Here is a 25,385-nt window from a genome sequence, read left to right on the forward strand (position 1 = left end):
CTATTTTCAAGAGAAGTATGAACAATAAATGTACTCTGCACAATTTGCAATTATAATTAATAATTAAACAACATTGCAATGACAACAGACTGTTATTATAATTAGTAAGCAAGAAATGCGAAATGTCACCGCTTTCGTTCTTGCCATGTTGAATATTTGAAGTTATTATTTTAAAGTATACAAGCGCTGCAAAACAGATTTAAGTTAACTTGGGTTTATCCAAAACCGTCGCCGAAAAATGATTTCTTTTAGAATTTTAGGTTTAACAAATTCGGATCATGTCGTAATTTGTCGACGTGCCGGCACCTCTATGTTATTTTGGAAATTTGAATAACAAATGGCCCCAAGCACCTGGTGCGATTTCCGTTGGTTCTGTTGCTTTGAAATGACCGCGTCGGTATTTCGCATAGACAAAACTATATAGATCTCTGAAATCCCAAAATAGAATTTTACAGTCTGTCACTTTGTACAGTACTAGTCGTTTTACGGACGACACCAGGAGCGCGGTGGAATATAAACGAGTACTGTATAAACACCCAATGGAAGTGTTCCATGACAATAAGAATTTTAGTTAAAATTAGTTTTTGACGTAATTAATTTTTCCTCTTTATGAATATGTGGTCGAAACGGACGCGATTGGTTATCGTTGGTGATTTATTGAAGCGATTTTTTTTATTAGTAAACGAGCAAAATGAATGTTTTCGTTTCATGCGTTAAAATGTAAGGAATGCGTGGTTCCATTGGGCGTCAGGTAAAACCCTCAAAGCGTTTTATTTTTCAGTAGCGTACACGATATCTTTTCTCGTTTTAAACATTCGAATGGGTTGGTATTACAAAATTCTCAATTTTGTGAATCAAAAATATGAAATTGTTTTTTCGTAACGACTAAGACTGCTTTCTTTTAGTTTTTGACAGACCCTGCCATATAAAAAGCTCTATGCAAATGTTCAAATTTGGACACGGTTCCGCATTCAATGCAAATTAAAGTACGTCTTGGCTCGAGGTTCTTCGAAACGGAAAGTACTACTTGAAGCATCTTTATATGCAAAGTATAAGTACACGAGCACCCATCGCGGTATAAGTTATTAATATTATGGGTTTATGTATTTAATGATTCAGGTATCTTTTCCGCTGTACTAGCGTTCACGCCTTTTTATCTTACCTATTAGTAGATTTAGGTCAGTGATGCGGGAGCATTTCTATAAATTTTGGGAACATAAAAAAATGGTATAGTTATCTTATAAGTACAGCGTTAAGTACGCTTCTTAGTTGACTAGTCAAATTCGAACAAAATTTTTAAACATCAAGTGTAGAGTATTATCTATCATCATTCAATTAATAATAATTTGTATGTTATAATATATTATTATGCGTTTGTGATGTTCAATTTACCTATAACTCACAATATAAATAAATATAATTTTATTGTTTTTTAAACTTATTTCGGTCAATTGACCGCTCAATTCCACAACCCTAACAGTATTATTTGACTTTTTAGGTGAATTGCGAAAACCAAAAGTATCCGGAATACGTACCCCTATAAAAAATTCTCTGAATTTTCTTTTGCCATATTACGACCGCGTTTTCGTAAATTTAATTATTTTTTTATATCTGTATTAATAAATATCCAAATTTCACATAATCATATCTGTGCAATTGCTCTTTCTTTACAAAGATATAATCGACGTGTTCAATTAAATCCCGCATAAAGCAGTTGCATAATATGTAAACTTCATGCATTTCAGTTTAACGAGAAAATTGTGCACTAAGAACCAAAAATCGCAACTGCCGATATTGGACTGCTGTACTTCGACCAGAAATATAGTGCTTTTGCAACCGATGCCGTAACCATTCCAGGACCGTCCTAGAAAATGATCTACCTACACTAACACGCGGGATATAAGTATCTTTTCAATCTTTTACGCCAAACAAGTAACAATTTATTACGTTTCATTTCATTACATTTCTATATAGTTCTTATTGCTACTCCTACTTCCCCTTCTGAATTTCTTATAAAATTGTAAACATTCAAAACAATTTGTTTAGCATCCGAAGACAAAGGGATCCGTTTTTTTATTTGAGGTAGTTCATCTTCTAAATTGTTATTAAGTTCGACTACCATCTCCATTTCGTCTTCAAATTCTGCCTTGTTTTCCATTTTCGGTCTTCACATTTTAAAGTGTTAAAAAACAGGAACCTTTAAAATATGTTTTATTGTAAGATCCTAATAAATATTTATCTGTATTCTTATGACGCATCTTTATCTCCTGCGAATATAGTCTATATTCTTAAAAAAGACTGGTGTTGTTTACAAATCGAAGAACTATGTAGAAGACACAAAAGTAGAAGAAGAAGAATGTTGTTAATCGACAGGCACACAAGGCAAAAATGATTTTTTTCAAACTTACCTGCGAGATAAATAGAGTACAGGTACCTTACCCTTTGAACTATCCAGGGTCAAAGCTCGAGAATCAGGTACGTAAATATGTACTTACTGGAAGGATCACAATCAAAAACTTCGGTAATATATACGAACATATTGCAGTTTAGATTAAACTCTTAAGAACGATACATATCACCTTGTACTTATTCGAAAATACCCCGCAGACCTACTTAATGCAGAATAAAAACATCTGTTGGGATTGATTTTACCACAGTCCTGCGAAGGTCTACGGTTAAGGTACTGTAAAATTCTTAAAACGTCAACGCAATAAATGCACTATATATTTGGTCGTATTATAACTGCACGAATACGACCAATTGCAATAAGTAAAAATACATTCGGCGCGTAAACAATCTGAAAGCAGGGTCAGGCCTTGGAGTTTCTTTTTTCGAGATCTTGACCTGTGGGGACCGGATTTTTTTGATACCCGTCGGTTTGGGTCGGTGACCTCGCGCCCCCGCGACCTCAGCCTTCCGATGTCCAGGCGCATTGTTGCCGATCTTCGGGAATACGTTCCATGGTATCGTCGTCATTCACAAGATGCAAGAACAAAGAGTCGGACACGCGTCTTATTCGATGGTTTTTGTTCGTCACGGTGACGTTTTAGCTTCGTTTCTTTGTTCTATCGTTTCCTGTATGTACAGGGTATCAGTTTTTCCATGGTTATTAGCAGAGCGCATTTCCGGGCTGCGTTTTTGATTTTTCATTTGGTTGTTCCAACCTGAACGGTGTGCAGTTTTTCTAGCCTGACATTGCCTTGGATATTGACTCGAGTTTCTTTTGTGCTGCATATCCTGTAATAGTCCCTTGAAACGTATTGATCTCAATAAAAGTTTTCATATCTTCCTTTTTGCTTATCACATCAATTTGTTTTCATTACAGCTTTAAGGAACCCTCTATTCAGACTGATACTAGTATCAGACTTCTGTGGAGATTTGAATGAATATTTTGTAATGTAAAATATCTACCTTACTACCTCACTCTTCATTTGATTGTAGGTCTTTAAAAAAAATCCCCACACTGTTTTTTGGCTTCTTTATAGCGCTGTCGCAATCTGCAAATGCTCTGTACACACCCTAATGGATGACTGCTTCCCAAATTGGTGAGAATATGTGTCGCACTTTATATTGCTTGGGTGTTGAACAAATTGAATTTGAATACGGCTGGTGTACACTTGAATATTGAACAAAACTTAATCTTAATAAGATCCAGCACTTGACGATTTGGAGTAATAAAGCTATTACGAATGGAAGTTCATCTAAACCACTTGGTGTGGTCAGCGATCACAGATTAAGCAATCAAGCAATAAGAACTATTGCTGTCAGCCATGGTTTATCCGATTACGTTTGGTTGTATCAACAGCTGCTCCATATTCACAAAAATCGTGCGTATATTTCTAAAAATTCTGATAATTAATTATTATAAGATCAGATTTGGCAGTAATTTATGAAAACCTTGCCTTAAATTGAAAATGTCTGTCGACAGTAGTCTTTGGTGACATCTTTTAAAGATAAATTTAAAGTTCACTGTTTCTACACTATTGTTGAATTTAAAGACAAAGCCAAATCCAACATCTGTTTGTTTTATATTCAAGACATTGCATTACTTTTTTGTAAAACATATAGTTAATAAATATTCTCGTATTTTACTATAGAAAAATGCTTTAGAAAGAAAAATACAGAAATCTGACTCATCTCTGCGGTGTTCTATTAGTTGGGTTGATATTTTTCGACGCCTTTCTTCTACAATATACTACTACATTTGTAAGTAGAGAATCTGGTTCTGAAGCTCTTTGAGCATTTTTGATATTTGATCGGTCGCAGTTTGTACGTACTGCGGTGGCAAAGTGGGGGTCAGTTTCCAGGTTATTTTGTGTGATCAGTTGTAACGAAGTATAATTATTAATCCTCGTAGTAGAAATTATTTCAAAGAAGAAGGGAGGTAAGGTGTTGTTAATTGTTAGCTGAGAGGTTCAGCTTCATATACTTGTGATACTGCTCTGAAAACTAAGGAATTAATTACGGAAATTGCGGGTTAGTTTTTAGGCGGAATGACCTAAGGTTAAGCCTGCTTTTTAAGGCATTTAAGGTGCTTATAGAGCATTCTGCTCTTAGTTTCAGCAGAAGAAAGGAAAATGTATATTAACAAATAGGGGATGCTTCACAAGGAATAATTAACGGAACTTGAGCTTTGAGCTACCTTGTCTTTGAGACTATAAAACGGAAGGCCCCTGAAAGCAAACCTAAAGCTCGATCTCATTCTCAAGGAGGAAATGTAAACATGATACTCAGTGCCACGTAATTATAAATTGTATAAATAAGTACGCCTTCATGGGCAATGGGACGGCACCAAAAGTTATGACAATTTTATAAAGCATCACTGAAGAAAAAAATATCCGAAACCGTCGCGTTCCACACCTTAATTTGCACAGCCTTGAACTTGTTGTTTTATTTCTACCTGAAGATCCGCCATACACGTTCGATTTTGGTGCAGTTTTCCCAATGTTGAAAGGTTGATTCTATTGAGATTGGGTATCAGATATCTTTTTTTTTTTTAATATTGAATATTGGCTTAGCATATCGATACGAGTCATCGTACTTTGTTTGCAATACAAATATTTGCGAAAGGAATGTTAAAGCCGTTGGTATGTTTGAAAGCCCGAAGGCTTTCGCCAATTTTCCGAGAATCACGTTAAAATGTCGACCGTATAAAGCTTTAAGCAATAACATCCTGTACTGTGTTTACGTTTCTGGAACAATGTGTTCGTCATTTCGGATATTTAGCACAATTTTGTTTTTCGGAATTTCCGACTCGATGCGTTAAATTTTCAAATTCCAATAGGATCATTTCGTGTACTGATTCGAGAGGAAGTTCAAAAACCCCGTTCTGATTTCTTTAGAAATCTCCGCCCATGAGTTACAATGCTGTTAATTACTGGGGATGTGAGCTAAGTACCTAATACACCAGTGTAAACATTTAATAGTTGACAAATTAACCATTTTTGTTTATATTTGTTTGACCGATTATTTGTTGGGATCCTTATTGGCCTGTATGTAATTTGATTAGTCGGAACGACCCGAATGACTTAATAAAATTAAATTACAATGAAAAATAAAATAATTGAGAACTCAAATTATATAAAAAATAAAAGTTACATAAACCATAGATAAGAACAACAAATAGTTGTTAACCTACAGACAGACAAACGAATGCAAAAGCTGATTTAATATTTGGGCAGGTGATTTTAAACTATTTGTGTGTATGAAAAAAAAATATTAGAAGAAGAACCGTTCACTATCTTTTTCATCTTACTTGTGACATTTTTGTAACAGTCTTTTTTCTCAGAATTTGCCCAGGACCATTTAAATGTTTATGTGAAATTTTGGGACATCCGCGGAAGATCATTATTTTTCTTCCTTATTACGACTGTAATTTTTTATTTTGTATAACGTATATGTGTATCTACTATTTTTGGAGTAGTGTGGTAGTATGGGTTTGGAGGGGCTGAAACGTCGGCATATAGGGTGAAAAGATTTCTGTGTTTTTATTGACCCGTTAGAGTAAACCTAAATCTTTCTTGTTTTTAAGAAATTTGAACCTCTTTCGTTTGTTACCTATGTAGTCTTGTGTCATATTTAACGCAAGCAACTTTTCTGACGGTGCGTTGTGTCGTGGTGTGTCATCGCCATGTCGTGGAAGTTTCGCACGTCTGGAATCGATTTCGTGTTAATTCGATTGCCCCCCCCCCCCTCACCTGGTTATCACTTTAACAACATTCTTGTACGGTTCGCTGCGTCACAAATTGAATACTTATTATTAACAACCGCTCTTACTCACTCGTTGAATAGAATTTTGAAATTTGCCCGTGAGTGCTTTTTTTTTATCGTCACATTCGGTTATACTCCATCGATTTCATTGGAATGTTATTATGTTCAGGAGGTTCTTTCATTAAAAATTAACCTACTTGTTGAATATTCAGTTCAGAGAAAAGAAAATGGTAGTTACGCCACCGTTTTAAAAAAAAAAACAAAAATATTTTTGCAATACTCATTTGTGAAGCAAATTTTATCCATTAGACATTTTCCTTATAGAAACTACTTAATCCTAAATGTTTTTCTTTTGTTTTGCTAGCCTTTTGTGATATGTGGTTCTGATGTGTTATAATAAAGTCTTTTTATTATTATTGTGAGTGTAACTATTTCTTACTTTGACGGTTCAAATATAATGTTAACAATAAATGTAGATAAAAAATTGGAAAATAGATTTTTTTAATTAAAATATTGTTGAAAATAATACCCTGATGTTATAATCAGAGAAGATTCCACAAAAAGGTAGTTGATTTTTTAAAACTAAGTTTGAATAATTAATTGAACCAAAATATACATATCTCGAAATAGGGGTGTCAAGTTTGTAACATTTTTAGATTTTTTTCTACAGAAAAACAAATTAATTATACAATAAGTAATATTCACCTGATCAGATTCTTTAATAAAACATTGGAATTTTCTTAAATATCAATCTTTATTTAAAAACATACAGATCTTCTTCCAACAGATCAAAATTTGTTAGTAAAATTTTTGATACCTTCAATATGCGAACCCACTGATAGAGTAGTAGTAGAAGAGCGTTGATCAGTTTGGTTGTCATTTTACTGCTCATGGCTGAAAGCGACGTATTCATTTTTTATGTCGTCGACCTAATCTATCGGGATTATAGCAGAAGTAATAATAATGGAATAATATGTTCAGTATTGTCTGGGCAATGTTGAAGGCATAGTTATAAAGTAAGAAAACATGCGCAAATATTCTTCAAATATTTTTCTTGCTTAAAAACGTAGACAAAATGGCGAAGCGCGTCGGACTTCTTACTCAAGGATGTCGATTGGCCGCTTTAAATACAACGTCCGCCATTATCAGGCAGTTTCCCGGAATATGAATAGTGTCTAGAGTCTAGACTTCCAGGCATTGGGGGAAACGGTAGGTATAGCCAACGTGTCGTCGAGGAATTATCGACGATTGGATTAATTAACCAATAAAATCTCGGGGTTTCGAAAAAACGTCGCCTTATTCATCATTTCTTGGTATGACCATTTGTCTGTTGATTAATTAATATAGCCGACGGAGGTGTTTCGAGAGAAATTAGAGCATCAATGCTAGTTATAGTTTTGATTAGTCGACTAACGAATGAGGTCTAAGAAAGAGTGCAATTAAGAATTCGTTAATTGTAATTGTTTTTTAATCAAAAATATCAAAAATGATTGTGCTTGAATTCTAGGTTCCAGTGAGAATTTTATTGTTTTATTATCACCAGGGTTATTCAAAAATAGTTATGAACTATCTGTATATGTTTAGGTTGTGACCCAATTAATTATTAATCGATTAGTTATAAATTATTTAATTATTTAAAAATATCTTCAACATATCAGGTAATAAAAAAAAGTGGACCCGTTACAGTGCCTTGCGGAACATCCAGATCAGATCTGCGCGATTGTTATCGGCATTTGACTATCGAAATTGCTAATAGTCCGGGAGCCCTGGACCTTTTTTCCAAGTGATAAGCAACAAGCTAATTCTTTGGAAATCGTTTCATTTCATCAAGACGCCCAACCTTTTCCTCTACGAAAATTGTTGTATCAGGTAGCTAAATATACACGCAGGTATAAAATTATGTCAATCTAGTTGTCATACCAAAATGATCAGCAACAGTTTAGTTTTTAGCTAAATCTATAGATATTGAAATATATAATTTGAAATTAAATTTGGCCCACAAACAAATAGGTTTTTTACAGGGTGACCACCCCCTCAAAGTTGTATCTATTATTTATTTATAAAAAGTGATGAGCAACATGCTAAATTTTTTACTGTAGCTTGCTAATAATTTTTATAAAGAAATGATCACATTGTCCTACAAATAAACTGGTAGGATTTTTTACACATTCCACACTTTAAAGTTGTTGTACAAAGCTATTTTTAAAAACCATCCGCAACCGTCTAGATTTTTGTGAGTGGATTCGTTTTAATAAGACGCCCAGCTATTATTTTGCGAAAAGTTGCAAAACAGGTAGCTGAAAGAATGAGCAGGTATCAAATCATGTCAAATTGATTATTATGTAAAAGTGATCAGCAACAGCTTAGTTTATAACTAAGTTTTGAGATAATCAGATAAATAATCTAAGCCAACATTTGTCCTACAATTAAAATGGTTTTTTCAGTCCTTCCTTGGAAAATTTAGAAAATTGCCCCTAACTTAAACGTGGTTACATGTACATACGTGTATATTCGAATAACGTGTATATGTATACATACACATACTTATATCAAATGGGCGGTATATATTCGCATCAACGCGCATGCGCGTAACATAGCAACGTCGTATCCAGCACACGCATACAACATACATTGTGCATTAAAAAGTTTTGTTTACTTGGCTTGTCAACACGTGTTAATTAATTTTATTTTATAACATTTAATTGTGAAAGTGATCTTGGAGTGTTTTCTTTGTAATATACACCGTGATAAACCTAATTTTCGTGAAAAAAGAGAGACGATAAAATTCTGTAAATATTTCATGTTAACAACAAAATTAATCTAAGCCAATTTTATTTACCATTTCCACTTACTTATTACTTATATTATAATGAATGGGTGTACCGCATTATTTGTTATCGATTAAAGTCAACAGAAAAAAAAATTGATTTATTTACCCTCTCCTCTTTCACTTCACCCATATAGTCACCCACTTATTTTTTCAAAAGTTTATCGATCCACTGTCGTGAAAAAAAAATGAAAAAAAAGTTGATTTCTTAAATTACAAATAATAATGAAACAACTTAATTAAACTCATTTGTGTAAAACAGCATCATAGATAATGGCTGTAGGAACATTTTAAAACAAAAAGAAAGTTAATCGCTCAACTAAATTTATAGGTTAGACCGTAATTTGGATGTTAAACAGGAATAATGTTCAAGAGTCGAACTTGCAACCTATTTTTTGTCGGACTAGCGAAATCTACCTATTTTTATGTAGGACATTAATTGATTTAGACAGAAAATGTCATAAGGTTTCATTTAATTTTGTTGTCCTACAGTTGCTGATGAATAACTTATTATCGTGGGGTCAACAACTTTAAAGTGAAAACTGAAAAATCCTACCAGTTTATTTGTAGGACAATGTGATCATTTGTTTATAAAAATTATTAGCAAGCTACAGTAAAAAAATTAGCATATTGCCCATCACTTTTTATAAATAAATAATAGATACAATTTTGAGGGGGTAGCACCCTATACCAAACCTATTTGCTTGTAGGTCAAATTTAATTTCAAATTATATATTTCAATATATAGATTTAGCTAAAAAACTAAACCGTTGCTCATCATTTTGGTATGGTAACTAAATTGACATAATTTTATACCTGCGTGTATAGTTAGCTACTTGATACAACAATTTTCGTAGAGGAAAAGGTTGGGCGTCTTGATGAAATGAAACGATTTCCAAAGAATTAGCTTGTTGCTTATCACTTTGAAAAAAGGTCCAGGGCTCCCGGACTATAAGTCACCAGTAAAAATAAAAGTTTTCGGTGTTATTTTTAACGATTTTTTAATATCCGTAGGTGTCGTTCATCTGTTTTAGTTACGCTGTATTTATAGATCGCCGCCGGATTATAAATGTATGCAGTATAGAACCATTTCAGTATAAAATACTCCCAACCCTTTTTTGTCAATGAGAAATCTTTGCTTGCGTGGCGATTAAAACATTCTTGGAAATAATAGTGGAAGAGTGGACAAAAATTGATGAACACAAAACAAACCAATACTTACTAAAATCCGTAGGCACTTCTCAAGTACATAATGGTACTTCGCTCACAAATGTGAATGCTAAAATGTGGTGTTATGAGATTTCTCGAATTACATCGAAACATGTCTTGACCAATTAAACGAATTTAATCGAGAAAACGGCACTTTTTCTCGGTAAAAACCGTACCCGTATTCACCAACAACGCATTCCAATCTGGTCGACGTTCATCGATAAATAATTCCAACGACCTTGTCTGTATTGCCGCCGACATACAGGATGGTCCAGTTTGATACGTGGCATTACGTTTAAGAAAATACTCTTATTTAATGGAAGCGGAGAAATGTTAGAGATGTACAGGGCCTAAAAAGTAGAAAAATGTGCTGGGTTCTATATTGTAAGAATGAAATAAAAGTAAAGAAATCTGAGGAATTCAATGTGAATAAAAAATGAAAAATGAAAACAACATACAAAACAAAATTCGATTCTATTGAGAAAATACAAAAAAAAATGTTTTGCTAAAATCATTATTATGAAACTGTTACAGAATTATTAAACTTAAAACGACTTTAGCAGAGTGTCATTCTCAAAATTCCTTTGACTTCAAGGAATTTGCGCCTTTTATTTTTTCCATTTTTGTGTAACTCAGGTTCTTCGATATTTGTTTTCTTTTTTGTCAATTTGGTTTTTGGCAAATGTACAAGTACAGATAGTAATCACAATTAGAAATCTCCCCCTTCAAAAATATCAAAAATAAATTAAATGATAATAAAAGTTATTCGCGTTGAAAATGTATAAGCACCAAAGGAAAAAAACTAGGTATTAAAAAATATCTATCTATTAAATTTATATTTCGTTCCACACCTTTGCCCCAATATGTAATATTTCCTTACCCTGCGTGAACGTATTCATCACAAAATATTTCGTAATTCGCTAACAACTTTTGGCCGATTATGAAATGTCAACTTTTTGATAAGATTAATTAATAACATCAAACAACAAACACATCAAACTTTTGTCATCATTGAAGGCTAAATTAAAAACAAATAATTAATTTTTATTTTGCTACTTTTATCGCTTGAGTGTCAAATACCACGCTATGTATATATATATCCATCTTTATCTATAAGACTAATAATCGTGGGCTAACAATGTGCGTTTTTTATTATTTTTTAAGTCGATTTTTATACTGTTCATTAGAGGGCGCATCGAAAGCGGTTATGGTAACAACTTGGTCAAAGAAAATATTTAAAAATTTTACGAGGGACTCAAAACCATCTAAATAGTTTCCGATAATTTTTTAATTTAATTCGGAATATTTGGAAGGGGGTATCGGGAGGGTAACAATTTGGAAAAAGCAGGATTTTAAACTTTAAGCTTAATTGTGAGAGGTAAAATTAATTTTTCCGGCCGATCAAAACAACGTCTGTCAAGATCCATAAACAAAGCACCCAAGCACCAAGAAATGGATAAGAGGTACGGGAAGTTCCTAGTCGCCATTGGATTGATAGGATTGTCGCTGTTATTTGTCATGTTTACAATTTCCAAAGCCGTTTTGGGGTAAATCTGAAATCTGAAAATAGAAACTTTATTGAAACAAAGTTTAACATATGCTAAAAAATACACTGTTATTGACATAAGAAAAATGGTTTTTTGTAGTCCAGACGATATTCCAAATGCGTGTGAAAAAAAAATTGGGCAAAATCTAAAATATCCTGGACAACGGAAACGTGGAGTAACGTTATCTTCAGCGACGAATCAAAATTTGATGTGTGTGTAGGCGATTTTCCAAAAAGGGTGATTTCCCCAGGGTGTTATGATAGGGGGGTGTATGAGTGGTAAAGGGATTGGCAACTACGAGTTCATTGATGGTACTGTAAATGCAGAAAAATACCAACAAATTTTATCAAGAAGGTTGATTCCATCAATAGAACGAACTTTTGGAAATGAAAATTTTATATATATACTGCGAAAACAACTAAAAAGTGGTTTGGGGACCATATGAAAATTTTATCGTGGGAATATTATTGAAAAAGACTTTTCGTAACAATCGTCAGCGTACAATTCCAGCGTTAAAGGCAAAAACCACCGAAATTTGGAACACTCACCCCCGAATATTGCAAGACTTTGGTAGATTCCATGCCAAAACGCATAAAAGCTGTTATTGCCGCGAAAGGTGATGTTACTTCTAATTAATGTTCGATTTAAAGTAAAAGATTTAAATGCGTCCGAATATTTGTCAGCAAATTCGGTATGTTTTTGATATTTTGTTATGTAATTTATGTGAAATAAAAAAATAATTCATTACGATAGCACTGTTTGGTATAAAAATAAGTGCGTGATTTCATTTTTCAATCCAAAAGGCAAAAAAAATCAATTTAAAATAAGTATAAATATGTCTTCTTAGTATTTTGTATAACGTCCGAACAATTAGTTGTTAGGGCTCGTATATAAAAACTGGCAACAAAATAAAACCTGTATTTTGTTTTCTTTTATAAATCTATTAAAATTGCTACTACGTAAACAAGAAATGAAAAACAGCTCTATACGCATTAAAACAAATTGAAAAAATATCGTTGATATGCGCTTTGGAAACTGAGGCATAGCCGAGTGACGTCACCCACTAGTACTTGCGGGGATTAAGTGGAAGGTAACCAATTCTGTTAACAGATTTTGTGCTTGCGGTACCACCGTGTAGATGATCTCTTTCATGCGTCGAGTCAGTTTTACCGTTAACGAGCGCGTTGCGTAAAAATCGATTGAACAACAACCGGCATATTGACATAAATCGAAATTTAACGTCATATGGGCTACCATTACTAGAGGTCGCGGGGTATATAAAAAGACAATAAATTTTAACGGGGTTCGCAGTGAGCCGATACAAACCTTCACTACTGTGTTCATTCATTTGATTGAATTGATTACCAATCGCAAAAAAAAACTATTTCTTATTTCGTTTCCTTCGACTCGCGGTGTCACAATGCCACCTCGCGTTAAACCATAGACGACGGAAGAAGACGCGTGAAAAGCGGCAAATGGCGCGGATAACAACTGCCATCTGTTTCACGTCTATTGCGTAACGTGCATATTCGATTACAAATCGAATACAATTAGGGTTAAACCAATAAAGGCGAGTCCATTTTGACAACAATAAATAAACGGTCCAAATAGTCACAATTAAAAAAAAATGTATCCAACCAATGCGTGCGTTTGTTTGGCGATTTTAGGGAGAAAAGTTAATGCCGACATATGGCGCAAACCTCCTAATTTTTAAGCTAAAGTTTTTAGCAGTTTCAATGTGCTTTGGAGGTTTCAACCATTTTTGTCTTCAAAATTATTCTGTTTAAATGCCGTACATTCCATAAAAATGGCTATAGTGATAAGAAAATTATGATAAGTAAGTTTTTTTCTTAAGATTTTGACACTCTGTAGCTTAAAAATTAAAAGGTTTACAATGTATGTCGATATTGACTTTTCTTTATAAATTCCTCTAAGGATTCACAACTTAAGTATCACCACCCAGTTAATAAACACGCGATATTCCCAGATACTGTTAACATCGCCAACATCTCTAAAAAGCGTAGGGTTGTGGAATGAAACAATGAAATTTATATTTATTTATTTATTTTGTGCGAGAGTACTAAACGGAGTAGATATTTTTATTGGGATTCCCCGAAGTGTTAAGTAACGTATATAGGTATTATAGGTAAGTGGGACATCACAAACGCGTAATAATTTATTATAAAATACATATTATTATTATTAAATAGTGACAGGTAACACTCTACAGTTGTTATTTAATTTAATTTAATTTAATAATTTAATTAATTTATTTAAGGACGTCGTGTGTATTTTTGCTCATCCCAGTACAATATTGTACGAGGAATAAAATTTTTCTACATAACTTTTGTCGATGAAGTTCAATGCAACAAATCCATGATGACGTCATATTATCACTTACCCATGAGACCGGTCATGGTTTTAATTTTTTGATCAGGTTTTACTAGCATGGCATATGAAACGTTTTTTCGAATTCGAATAGAGATAGATTTTTTTTAAATAAACACATAACATTAAAAATAATTAATAAAATAGTAAAAATAGTAAAGGAAGTGTCAGTTTAAGACCTCAACTTTATTATTTACCAACGGGTTTGGGAGCGATCGGATGTTTTTGGCCGATTTTAAACACGATGTTTTGAGGTTTGCCAGTTCTGAAGTTCGCGTCACTTTAAGGTTTTCGTTTATTAAGCACTCGGTCGCCGTTTATCAAATGTGCATTACATCAAATGTAATACAGTGCGATCTGAATCTTTGAATGTTTTAACATTTCAATGTTGTCTTGCGCCCACGATCCGCTGTAATTAACGAGGCCCCGCCCTAGCTCCGAACGTACTATATAATACGGTACCGCCAAGAGACGCATACGGTCTCATTTAAATATCGTTAACGATAAATAAAGGCGATGTGGGTCCGAACCGTTCGTAACGTTGGAGAAATTGTCACAACAAATGACGTTAATTTATGGCCGCGCGCAAAGCATTTTTGTTTATTGTGGTTGCGCGTCCCAGTTTTTTTTTTTGTTAAAATGCCACCCGTTTAATTGTTGTGTAATTGCGTTTATGTATACACGCCACGGGCGGTAAAATGCCGACAGTCATAACGCGAGCGAATCTGAAACCATCGGTCGTTTATAAATTTTCACATTTTCGACGCTTTTATAAATGGTGAACCCTTGGGTGAACCACTTGCCATTCGATGGCGATAAGCCGAGTTGCACTTCAAAAAATTTGAATAACGCAAGTTCTGCTTCGAAATGTAAAAAATCACGCACACCTTGTGGTCATTTTTTAAAGCGGGCGGATCCCTAAACGATTTTCTGCAACTACTATATACATTAGTTGAAAATGCATGAGTTCTTCAAAGCGCAGGTTTTTTTTCAATTTTTGGTTCTAATTTCTAAAAAATCCAATAAACAAAAAATGTTTTTATTTATAATGAAAATTTTAGCTGAATGATCATAAACACAAGAAAAAAAGACATTTTTAACAATTATGCACCGATCAATATATTCGTATCCCATAAAAATTTGTGTTTTATTTTTAATTATTTTAGATGCTATAATAAACGAGTAACTAAAGAAGTTTATGTTGTACTGCTTCTACAACCATTCGTTTTTGGCTATATTTTTGCAAAACAACACGAATCCATTTACTTCGTGATATGTGACGTGACTATCAGAACTGACAAACGTCAAAATATGGCTAAAATCTAAAAAACATCCGATTGCTCCGAAAAAAGATACCGCACTGTTGTTCCTTGCATGGGGTATTTTAGACTAGGGAGTCGAAAATTTTCTTTATCGGCTTTTCCTAAACATCAATATTGAAGAAGTTAATTATTTGACACATTTCCTTTCATGAAAATATTTAATTATAGTGACTTCTCCGAATAAATCTTATTTAGGGGTTACCATTATTTTTAGTCTCTCATTCTCGGTGACTTGCCATCAGACATTTTCATTTTTAATCTCGATAAAATCCAAAATTAAGAAGTTCAAGAAACAAAAATGCCGGGTATCGAACTAAAACATATATCAATTAATATTATTGTACAGTGGCGTACTTCTACAAAACTATCAATTATGTTGGTATTGCGAATGAACTAATTAAATGCGTTTTACATATGTACAGAGTGTTTTATTTTTGCGCTTTACGCTTGATAAGATGTGAGTTATTAGTGGCAATGCATTTCCATGTTGGCAAGGTTGCAACTTTTTTTAAAGTGGTAACAACAACCACCCCTCATTATTAACAAACTTTTGTGTGAATTTTCGATTTATAAATTGGTAATTGACGAGCGACAAAGAAAAGGCTACAGTGAAGGACCGACGCGAGGCAACGTCCGCCATTAAGATTGCCTCTCATTTAATTCGATTCGGATGCGGTCGAGTTGCAGTGTGAACGCCACTTTTCAATTTCTTTCTCGGTGCGTGACGCGTGCTGAAAACGTTTATTGCTTTTTTTTTCGTTTATGTGAATAATTGAATTGTTTATGTCTACAGCTGATGCGCCGGACGTAATTATCGGAACGAGGCGGTGCGACGGTGACGTCGCTAGCGCCATCTGCCTTTAACCCCAGAAATTTTCGTGTACAGGTTGCTGTCCGCCCAAAATTAATAGAAACCTATTCCTTAAAAATTAATCAATTATACAAATAAACATTTATACAATTTTGCAACAAGTGACACTGGTTAAACTAGTAAAAATTAGATGGTTACTTCGTGCTTTATTCTCGCGATTTTGCAAGTTTACCGAATGCGTATGCAATTACACTGACGTCACCTGGTCAACGCGACATGGTGACGTCAAATGCCAGTAACAAAGATTCTTTGATCAATCTGAAACCTATAGGTAATATTGATAATTCAAATATTATGTCTAATAGAATGTCTGTTGATCGGGATGTCGACGAGTAAGCTGTAACTGTTTCTGGAACTTATGCAAACATTTGTCTTGGTACCTTTAATCTCTGCTGCCACGTAGAGAGTCCCATAACTCTCAATCAAGAATAATGCTAGGGAACTCAACTTACGGCGACGATGCAGAAAGAAGAATGTCCATTTAGCAATTGCAGTTGAAAACTGTATTGACTTTTGCGTAAACTACTGCTTGCTTTTGACCTGCCTAACATACTTTTCAATTTTTCCAAAATTAAAAAACGCAAAGCTTTAAACATGTATAAAACTTTTATCAAGGCCACGGCATGCGAACGCGTGATTCACTAGGATGTCGTTTTTGGCAATGTTTAAACAATGGTTTCGTAACGGATTAAATGCTGACTTTTCTGCTATCGAGTATATTGCGATAGTCTTTGCTAATCGCTGTTAATTCCTTTGTTTCACATACAATTCAGAATTGTCAATGAATCATTTTCCAACTATTTTATCGTTTGCTTTTATATTTCGACTTAAGCTTCAAGAATCGCGGTTGGGACCATACGAATGAAGATGATTATAGTTATAAGTAGTTATCAAAGGATGAAAAGATCGAAGAAACAGCATTACTTAGTAATTAAAACGAACATAACAGTAATGGTGAATTTTCTTAAATGTTTTATAAATGTATAAATATTTTGTCGATCAACAAACTGTGAAACGTACAAAATATTCAAACACATCGAGATGCTACTATGCAGATGACTAATTCTCGGCCATCCGTTGGGTTGCTTTCCCTTATTACTCACGGTGGTCAACGACCGGCTGAAACAATTAAGACACTCTGTTTTGGTATTTTTGGTTTGAATTACCGGTTTGGAAATAAGCACGTACTTAAAACCCCATCTAAAAACGATTGAGAATCAATAAACTGGCTTTTAAATTGTAAGATTTTTTTAAATTTATTTTATATTTTTCGGATTTTGATGTTGGTTTTGATTTTTTGTATTCATAATGAAAACGTTTAGGTCCCTGTAGAAAACGTGGCACCACTCAACAGGATCATGTCGAATCAAAAAAATCTTGTATGTAATATTGTAAATATACAAACTTCACATTTTTTCCTGTTTCGTGATGATAAGGGATGGGGTGTTGTCACATTATAACCGGCTAAGGCAGATGATCATCTCGTGTCCTCATTTTTGACCATAAAATCCGATAAACGGCATGTGATGGCATCGACAAAAAAGTGGGTAGAGTAGAATAAAAGTCCCTGGCCCGGTAATCCAGCGTTTTCCATATAAGGTTTAAAAATATGCCGCGAGCCAACAGATCTTTTACATTACATTAACGAGCACGTACCCAACGTTGAAGGTGAGTCACTCGGTAAACGCGGCGGACGGCTGTTTTCAGATTTAACGTAAAGGATTTAACGATTTCTTCATGCCTTGTCTGTCGCCGGGTCTTATTCCCCATATGTGTCGATTGCGCAACACGATGTCACATTAGTCGGCCCCCCCGTGTAGAGATTGACATATCACGTTCATGAGAAATTGGGACTCGGAATACCGAAGCGGGATACCTGCATTGAACTTTTTTTCTGTTTGCTAAAAATATCATAAATATTAACAATTGTGGTATGTAAGAACGTTATGTTTGTGAAATTCTATAGGGTTCCCAAACTCGACAGCCTATTAGAAGTATTAATGTTTCGGCAATGGTTAAAGTTACGAAAATGGCTTATCCATTTTAGAGCTTTTTACAGCTTGATGTGTTTTGAACATACAAGAATATCTAGAAATCGGTTACTTTTCTCCATTTTTTCCTTTAGGTATCTCAAAGACGATATTTTTGTGCAATGAATATAAAAAAATCAGGTTCGTATTTTAAAAAATATATTTCTCTAGATAAAATTAGAATAGAAATAAAAAGTAACATAATAACGATAGCTGTGGCAGCTGCTGACGTCTTCGTTGATATACAACCCTGTTCAATTTATTTTTTAAATATATTTTTTTAATAACCATTACAAAAAAATGCAAAATACTATCCCTTTAAGGATAACATCAGAAAACAAAAACTAATTAAAAAAATACATGAAACATTGCTTTTTATAAAATTTGGCAAAAAACATCCGTCATGAATTTTCAACCATTATATCATGACATGAGATTTCGGTTTTTGCATACAAGCGTGCCTACAAAATTATGCGCTTGTGACAAAATATAAAAAAAAAAGTTATGCGTGAATTTTAAATGCAACGCCCCGTATCGATACGTATCTAACAACTCGTTTTTTATTATCTCAATAAAATACAGGTTATTTTATTTAAAATTCACACACACATTTGAAGTTAGGTTGCATTTTTCATAAAAAATACTACCTGTCAATGAAAAACGGTGTGTTATTTTCTCGTCCGTACCTGCCCTTGTTCAATACAAAAATATTTTTGTAATCATATTTGTTAAAACTAATAAAAATTAAATGAATTTTTGACCAAAACCACTTTACTCACTTTAAAGAGCTGATTTTAAAAAAATTAACTATTAAACTAAAACCTTCTATTGTTTTTTGAAATATTTTTCTGAAGTATTCGCTCTAAAATGGCGTCAGTACATCCTGATTTACATCGCGATTTAAACAGAATCATTGGTAATCAACGTTTCTATTCCTGGGTGTTGTATAAATAGGTAATTGATGGATTGCTAAATCTTTTATGCTCTGAGAATAGATACGGGCAATGTTTTGCTTTTTGTCAATGCCACTATCACGGCCGCAAAAACGCAGTATCCACCGCCATTTCGGTCGTACTGTTTTGTACCGTTTTAAACGAGCGGACACTTAAATTGAGATATTTGCCAATTAAACTAATTTAGGCTATACAATACATAAATAAATCTAATCAGTACGCAATCGTAAATTACCATTACAGTTAAACGGCGAATTTTATAGTAGTAATAAAGTTTATTTATGGAAACGGCCATCCTTCCAAACATGAATTAATGACTAATTTGAGGTCCTTAAGGGTTATTATTTCGACATGTTTCACCTTTTTTTCCTAGTTTTTACCAGTATTTGTAGTAAAATTTCTAAATTCACACGGTAGATTGCGAAATTTGGTTTTCATTCTGTACAAAGCAGAAACAACTTATTTTGGGAAAACACATCAAACACCCTAGACTAAAGAACAGAACTACGAAAAAATGTTTTATTCGACGCTCTGTAAAATCGTTTGGTGTTAATTTGCAAACAAGATTACATGCGGCATTCCCATATCAAAGCAGTCGGTGCTCTTTGAATTGTCCGACATTTTAAAAGTTAAAGAATTCGCCTGTTATGAATAAAATTGACCCCTGCCCCCGATTATTACCATCACTGTACGGCTCGCCGCCTTGTTAACTCATAATCAATTGGGTTACTTTAATTACGATAAATAAAGCACTATGAACATGGTTAAGTTATTTGTAACGAGGTTTGTTGACAAACGCGTTTCGAGTATCCGGAAAATTAATTAATCAGTTGGAATGTAATTTCTACAACTTTAACATGAAATTAGTTCTCAGCACCATCTTAACGAACGAGATTAAACATTTGTTCGTATTATTATGTAGCAAACAAAATGTTCAGGACGTTGTATTGTTCAAAATAATACTCCCTTTTAGCAAACAAATCCAATTGCAAGCAGGACCTCTCCTACTCAATGAATAGTAAAGACATGTGTCGTATTATGCATAGAAACTAAAATCTCTCAAGTCTAACTGATAAAGAACTAAAAAATATTGGTATTAATTTATATTTCTATATATTTATAAATTATTTATATGATTTAAATAATGAAATATATTGCGGAAAAATTTAACGCATCAGATATTGATAATGAATGGTAAGCAGTAAGAATATCCTCTTGAATATCTAATGCAAAAAAAAATTGTCCAATTACGATATAGTGGAAAAGAGACTTGGACAACTACTGGTAGAACCGGTTCTGTGCTATGCTGCGAGGTTAAAACACTAACTCATTGAGAAAAGATAGGCAAAAACCTCTGGAATTCAAAAAATCTCTAGCGATGAAGTTTATGCAGAATGTAACAGATGGTTTGGAAAAATGGTTCAATTATGTATTTACTCAGAATGCTGGACAATCGTTGGGCTCATTGAAAAGCGTCCAGCAGGAAGAAAAGAGAAAGGCTCTCCTGGAATAAAGGAATGGAAATTGGAGGAAGATGTTAAAAACATGAAAATGGATATTTTTCTGCAGTTTATTAGATATATTGTATCTTTTGAAAATCAAAAATAGGAATGTCCTATAATAGTAATGCTCTCTTTTAGGTTGATGATGGTGTCCCGAAACCTTTCAGAACATATATTTAATAGCATATTAACAAATTATGATCAAATTTGATAAATGTATTACATACTTTTTCTACGACCATTAGTTTTGGGCACTTGCAAAAGTGCTTAAAATCTACCCAAAACTTTTGATCGCTAATTAAAATACCGGAAATGCCCAAGTGACTTGCGACAGTGTTTAAAGAAACTGAAGTCTTAATTTGACACTTTGCGCAAGCCTAACCAGTGCGTAATTGTGTATTGCGGAGTAGGGAGTTGAAAAAAAATAACACGGGTCTTTTTATACATATTATACGGCAACCCAACCCAACAACAATTATTTTTGCCACCTTCTTAACCGCCTGTGCTTAAAAAATATAAAATTAAAAATCGTTTTCCCTTTCCCTCATGGGTATAGCTATCGGATATTTTTTGACGATAAAATTTACACATCTCACACAGCTATGAGATTTTTGTTTAGGATAAAACATTGTATACACGAATCTACACAGCAACACAATTTTTGAAAGTTTAATGCTCTCTTGACATGTTGACAATATCCCACATATCTAGTAAACAATATTTTATACCAATTGACCACAAAATAAAACACGTATCACGATTTTATAATTCCATATGATATTCTTTTGCTGCATAAAACAGGTAATTCATCTAATTTAATTTAAGTGATAGTTTATAAAAAAGGCATTATTACGAAAGGAAGTAAATATACTATGATTAGATAGATATGTTTGACAAAGGCATGCTGAATACAGTTTAAGAGAGGATCTACAAATATAGTTGTGTATAGTGAGAGAAATTGTCATCAGCCAATCAATAGTTATTACATTTTTACTGGCGTTTATTATTTTATTTAGCCAATTGCTGTCGCAACTTTGATACGTTACTTTATCTGTGGTATTATGAACACATCAAATCTGCGTCAATAATATTCGCAGCCTCGCTGCAAAATGAGCTGCGGTTAAAATTCGCTTTCATAATACCTACGCATCTGCGTTGCTGTGATTGAACGTCGGTCGATTTTGTTCGATTTAAGAAAAATGATTTCTTTTTTTTTTGCGTAACCTCGCAAACGTAACGCGAGTTAGTTACGTAAACGATTCGACGGCGTATTCGCGATACGTTATACCGTAAATGTTGATGGTTCTAAATATGGCAAAAGCTCGACCGTACTGGTTTTAATAAAACAAACGCAATCCAGACTATGCTGAAATGGTAAACATAACCGTAATGGGAACGCATTTAATTAAAACAAACATTCCGCGCGAACCGTATTTGAACGAACGAATATTAAATTTGACCAAAAAAAAGTGGTAGATATTCCGGATGAAATCTCATTTACCGATAGTGAACTATAAAAATATACTTGCAAACTATTCATACACAACAAAAGCGCCTAACCTAGTAAAATCCGTAGCGTTAAAATGTTGGTTAACGCTTGGTTCACCTTGAAATCAGCTGAACTTAACCATCACTAACAGCCTTTAACGGGCTGGTCAACGTTTTGCCTGGGTAACTTAACCAGGCTTTTTGTTTTTATAATGTGTTTGGTTTTCTTGCAAAAAAATGGATTAGGGTCATACAAAATTTGAATAGTTTTGAGATAATGAGGTCAAACACCATAAATTTTGAAGATAGGCTATCTAACTAAACAAACCAAATCGCCATAACGAAATTTTTTGATTTGACTCGGTTGTTTGGTTTGTCAGATGTTCGTACAGATTGTCGAATATACAGCAACCTGTTTAAATCCAATTTGTCCAAATTTGTACACTTAGACAATCCTAGTCGTAGGCAGTTGAAAGACGAGAGTTAGCGAGGTCCAGATTTATCAAAGTTTTCAGGTGATCTTGTAATTGAGAGGATCTAACAGAAAGTTCTTCATTAATGAATATCAGGTGAATGCTTAGGGCCTAGGGCGTACAACTTGCTTATTTCGTTAGATATCTCCGTCGGCCAGTAGTAACGCTAGGGTAAAATTTGGAGACGGTTGTCTTGAACGTTTAACCGTACGTTGATACTATAATGTTTTTTAATTTTTCAAAGAAACTTCCACAGACTACTGTAATATTTTTTACAAAACTTCTGGATTCCTCTTGCGTAGGTTTTTGCTGAGTCGAACTTGCTAACGTTTCGCCAATCATCCTTCCAAACTTTCAGTTTCAGTCAAGCTCTGAAGAAGCCAACAGGATGATTGGCGAAACGTCAGCAAGTTCGACGCAGGAGGAATCCAGAAGTTTTGTAAATAGTATAATGTTTTCTTTTTTATTGTGCTACAGAAATAACGAATGTCTATGTTTCATTTATACAGATTGTACGAAAATGTTTTCTTTGGCATTACTCAAAAGCAGTTAGAGTCCATCGGTCCACGTGGAAAATTTCCATTCATTTGAGTTAAACAAGAAATGCCGAATATGAATACTCTAAAATGCGCGTAAGTTTTTCGTCTTCGTCTCCTCAGATCTTCTTATTACCGTATATAAATGATAACTAACGTGTATGTTTCATGCAGACTTATTCCGGACTGTTCTGCGTGGTCGTTAACCCCTACAAAAAGCTGCCCATTTACACGGAAAAAATCATGGAAAGGTACAAAGGGATCAAGAGGCACGAAGTACCGCCGCACGTGTTCGCCATTACCGATACTGCCTACCGGTCTATGTTACAAGGTAGATAAAATAATTTATTTCCTTAAAATGACGCGGTCTGTCTGCAGCGTAATTTCTAGGAAATTTTACGTAAACGTGTATGCAAAAAAATTATTCTGGCAAACATTTTGATCTTGGTAGGTTTGAAAAAGTGGTGGATTATTTTGCTTTTTCTTTTTCAGAGAGAGAAGACCAGTCCATACTTTGTACCGGCGAATCTGGTGCCGGAAAAACCGAGAACACCAAAAAAGTTATTCAGTATTTAGCCTATGTGGCCGCTTCTAAATCACCTAAGGGATCAGGAGCGGTACGTACTTTAATTTCGTTTTCACCTTATGCCGCGTGCAGACCACACGAACGAGCATAAATAAGAGCATTTTTTATGCTAAAGCTCAAGTAGTGTGCACAAGTTTGTTGTTCCTCGTCAGCAAATCAAATTTTTCTTTACTTTTGTCGTAAAATAATAAAAATGATTACATTATTGCATTACTTTGTTAATTTTAATCTCGAATTCGTAAATGGCTTCAACTAGAAATAAAATTAAATGAAACATTTCGCTAAAAAGTTTGCATATGAATTGACTGGTAAATCATATACTGTTCGTCTGTTATTTGTAATACCAAAACTTCATGTTCGGTTATAGTCCAATAACTTCTATAGGGTCAAAATGTCAAATAGTACTGACCGACAGTATCCGTCGCACTTTATCAATGAAAACTTCCTATTAAGGAAAATACTAAACACAATAAACAGGTCATAATTATGTCAATAGCAACTGTTACCAACCAAACTTCTCGGTTTTCCTGTATGATTCATCATGCTAGTATTTGATATTAAATTCGATGTCGTAGCAATTCGCCGAGACCTTATCAGCGATAAACTTAGAAACGCTACGATAAGAACGAAAACATACGTTGTCTGGGACAAGTGTTTACTTAATTGGTTTTTGTTTTCCTTTTTAATTGAAATCGCCATTAGCCATTGATCCATTGTTTGCTAAATTGAAAATAAAACCATCAATTTTTATTACCAGTTTTCCACTATTTCGCTGCAAACCAAATGCCCACTTGTTGTTCAAATTAAATTAACGATTTTTGAAAAATATATCGCGTTATATGAGCGCACACCACTAAAACTTTTCTTCACAATTTCTTTTTTATACAAATGAATTTTATCAGACCAATATAACACATTGCAAATTTTCGAATCTACGTTTTGCTATAATTTGACCAAAGGTGAGCATGCAGATGTTTATTTTCATTTTTAGGAATAAATCTTAATAGTCGCTAATTGCTAAGGAACGAATAATTATAAATGTTATTCGAGAAGCATTCCGGTGGATTATTCACGCAAACCGTTCATTAAAAATTTGCTACCAAGACGTAATTGGTACCATGAGCTCTATTCAACAACGATAATGTTACTTCGTACTTGCCACTCATATTAACTAAGCAAGGTATCCTATTTAAAATGTTGCCGCCGACATCTTAATAAAGCACAGAGTTAACTCTGATAGAGTCGAATTAATAAACAAAAATAATGGCCAGTTTGTGTGAATAACATTGTACAATACATATCGCCTATGTTTAGCTGGTGTATATTATTTCTAATGTTTCTTGACGTTTGTTTCGTAGCCTTCTTTAGTTTTCATTCGGGCCATCGTTCCATATACAAACTGTTGAAAAATACCCCGTTTATTTTTTCTTCTTATGTAAATAT

The 25,385-nt window shown here is 33.8% G+C and overlaps 1 protein-coding gene across 3 annotated transcripts in view; it reads left to right on the forward strand.

The window, feature by feature from the left end:
- The window catches only part of LOC132698971 (myosin heavy chain, non-muscle), a 38,712-nt gene that overhangs the window by 1,595 nt on the left and 11,732 nt on the right, over nucleotides 1–25,385 (forward strand). For all 3 annotated transcript variants that reach the window (XM_060665322.1, XM_060665321.1, XM_060665323.1), the window contains exons 2-3: nucleotides 23,531–23,687; nucleotides 23,849–23,973. In XM_060665322.1, the coding sequence (XP_060521305.1) occupies nucleotides 23,531–23,687; nucleotides 23,849–23,973 (282 nt within the window). The remainder of the gene's footprint in view (nucleotides 1–23,530; nucleotides 23,688–23,848; nucleotides 23,974–25,385) is intronic.

Source organism: Cylas formicarius, unplaced genomic scaffold (genome assembly GCF_029955315.1).
Source record: "Cylas formicarius isolate icCylForm1 unplaced genomic scaffold, icCylForm1.1 PGA_scaffold_3__17_contigs__length_32017465, whole genome shotgun sequence".
NCBI lineage: Eukaryota > Metazoa > Arthropoda > Insecta > Coleoptera > Brentidae > Cylas > Cylas formicarius.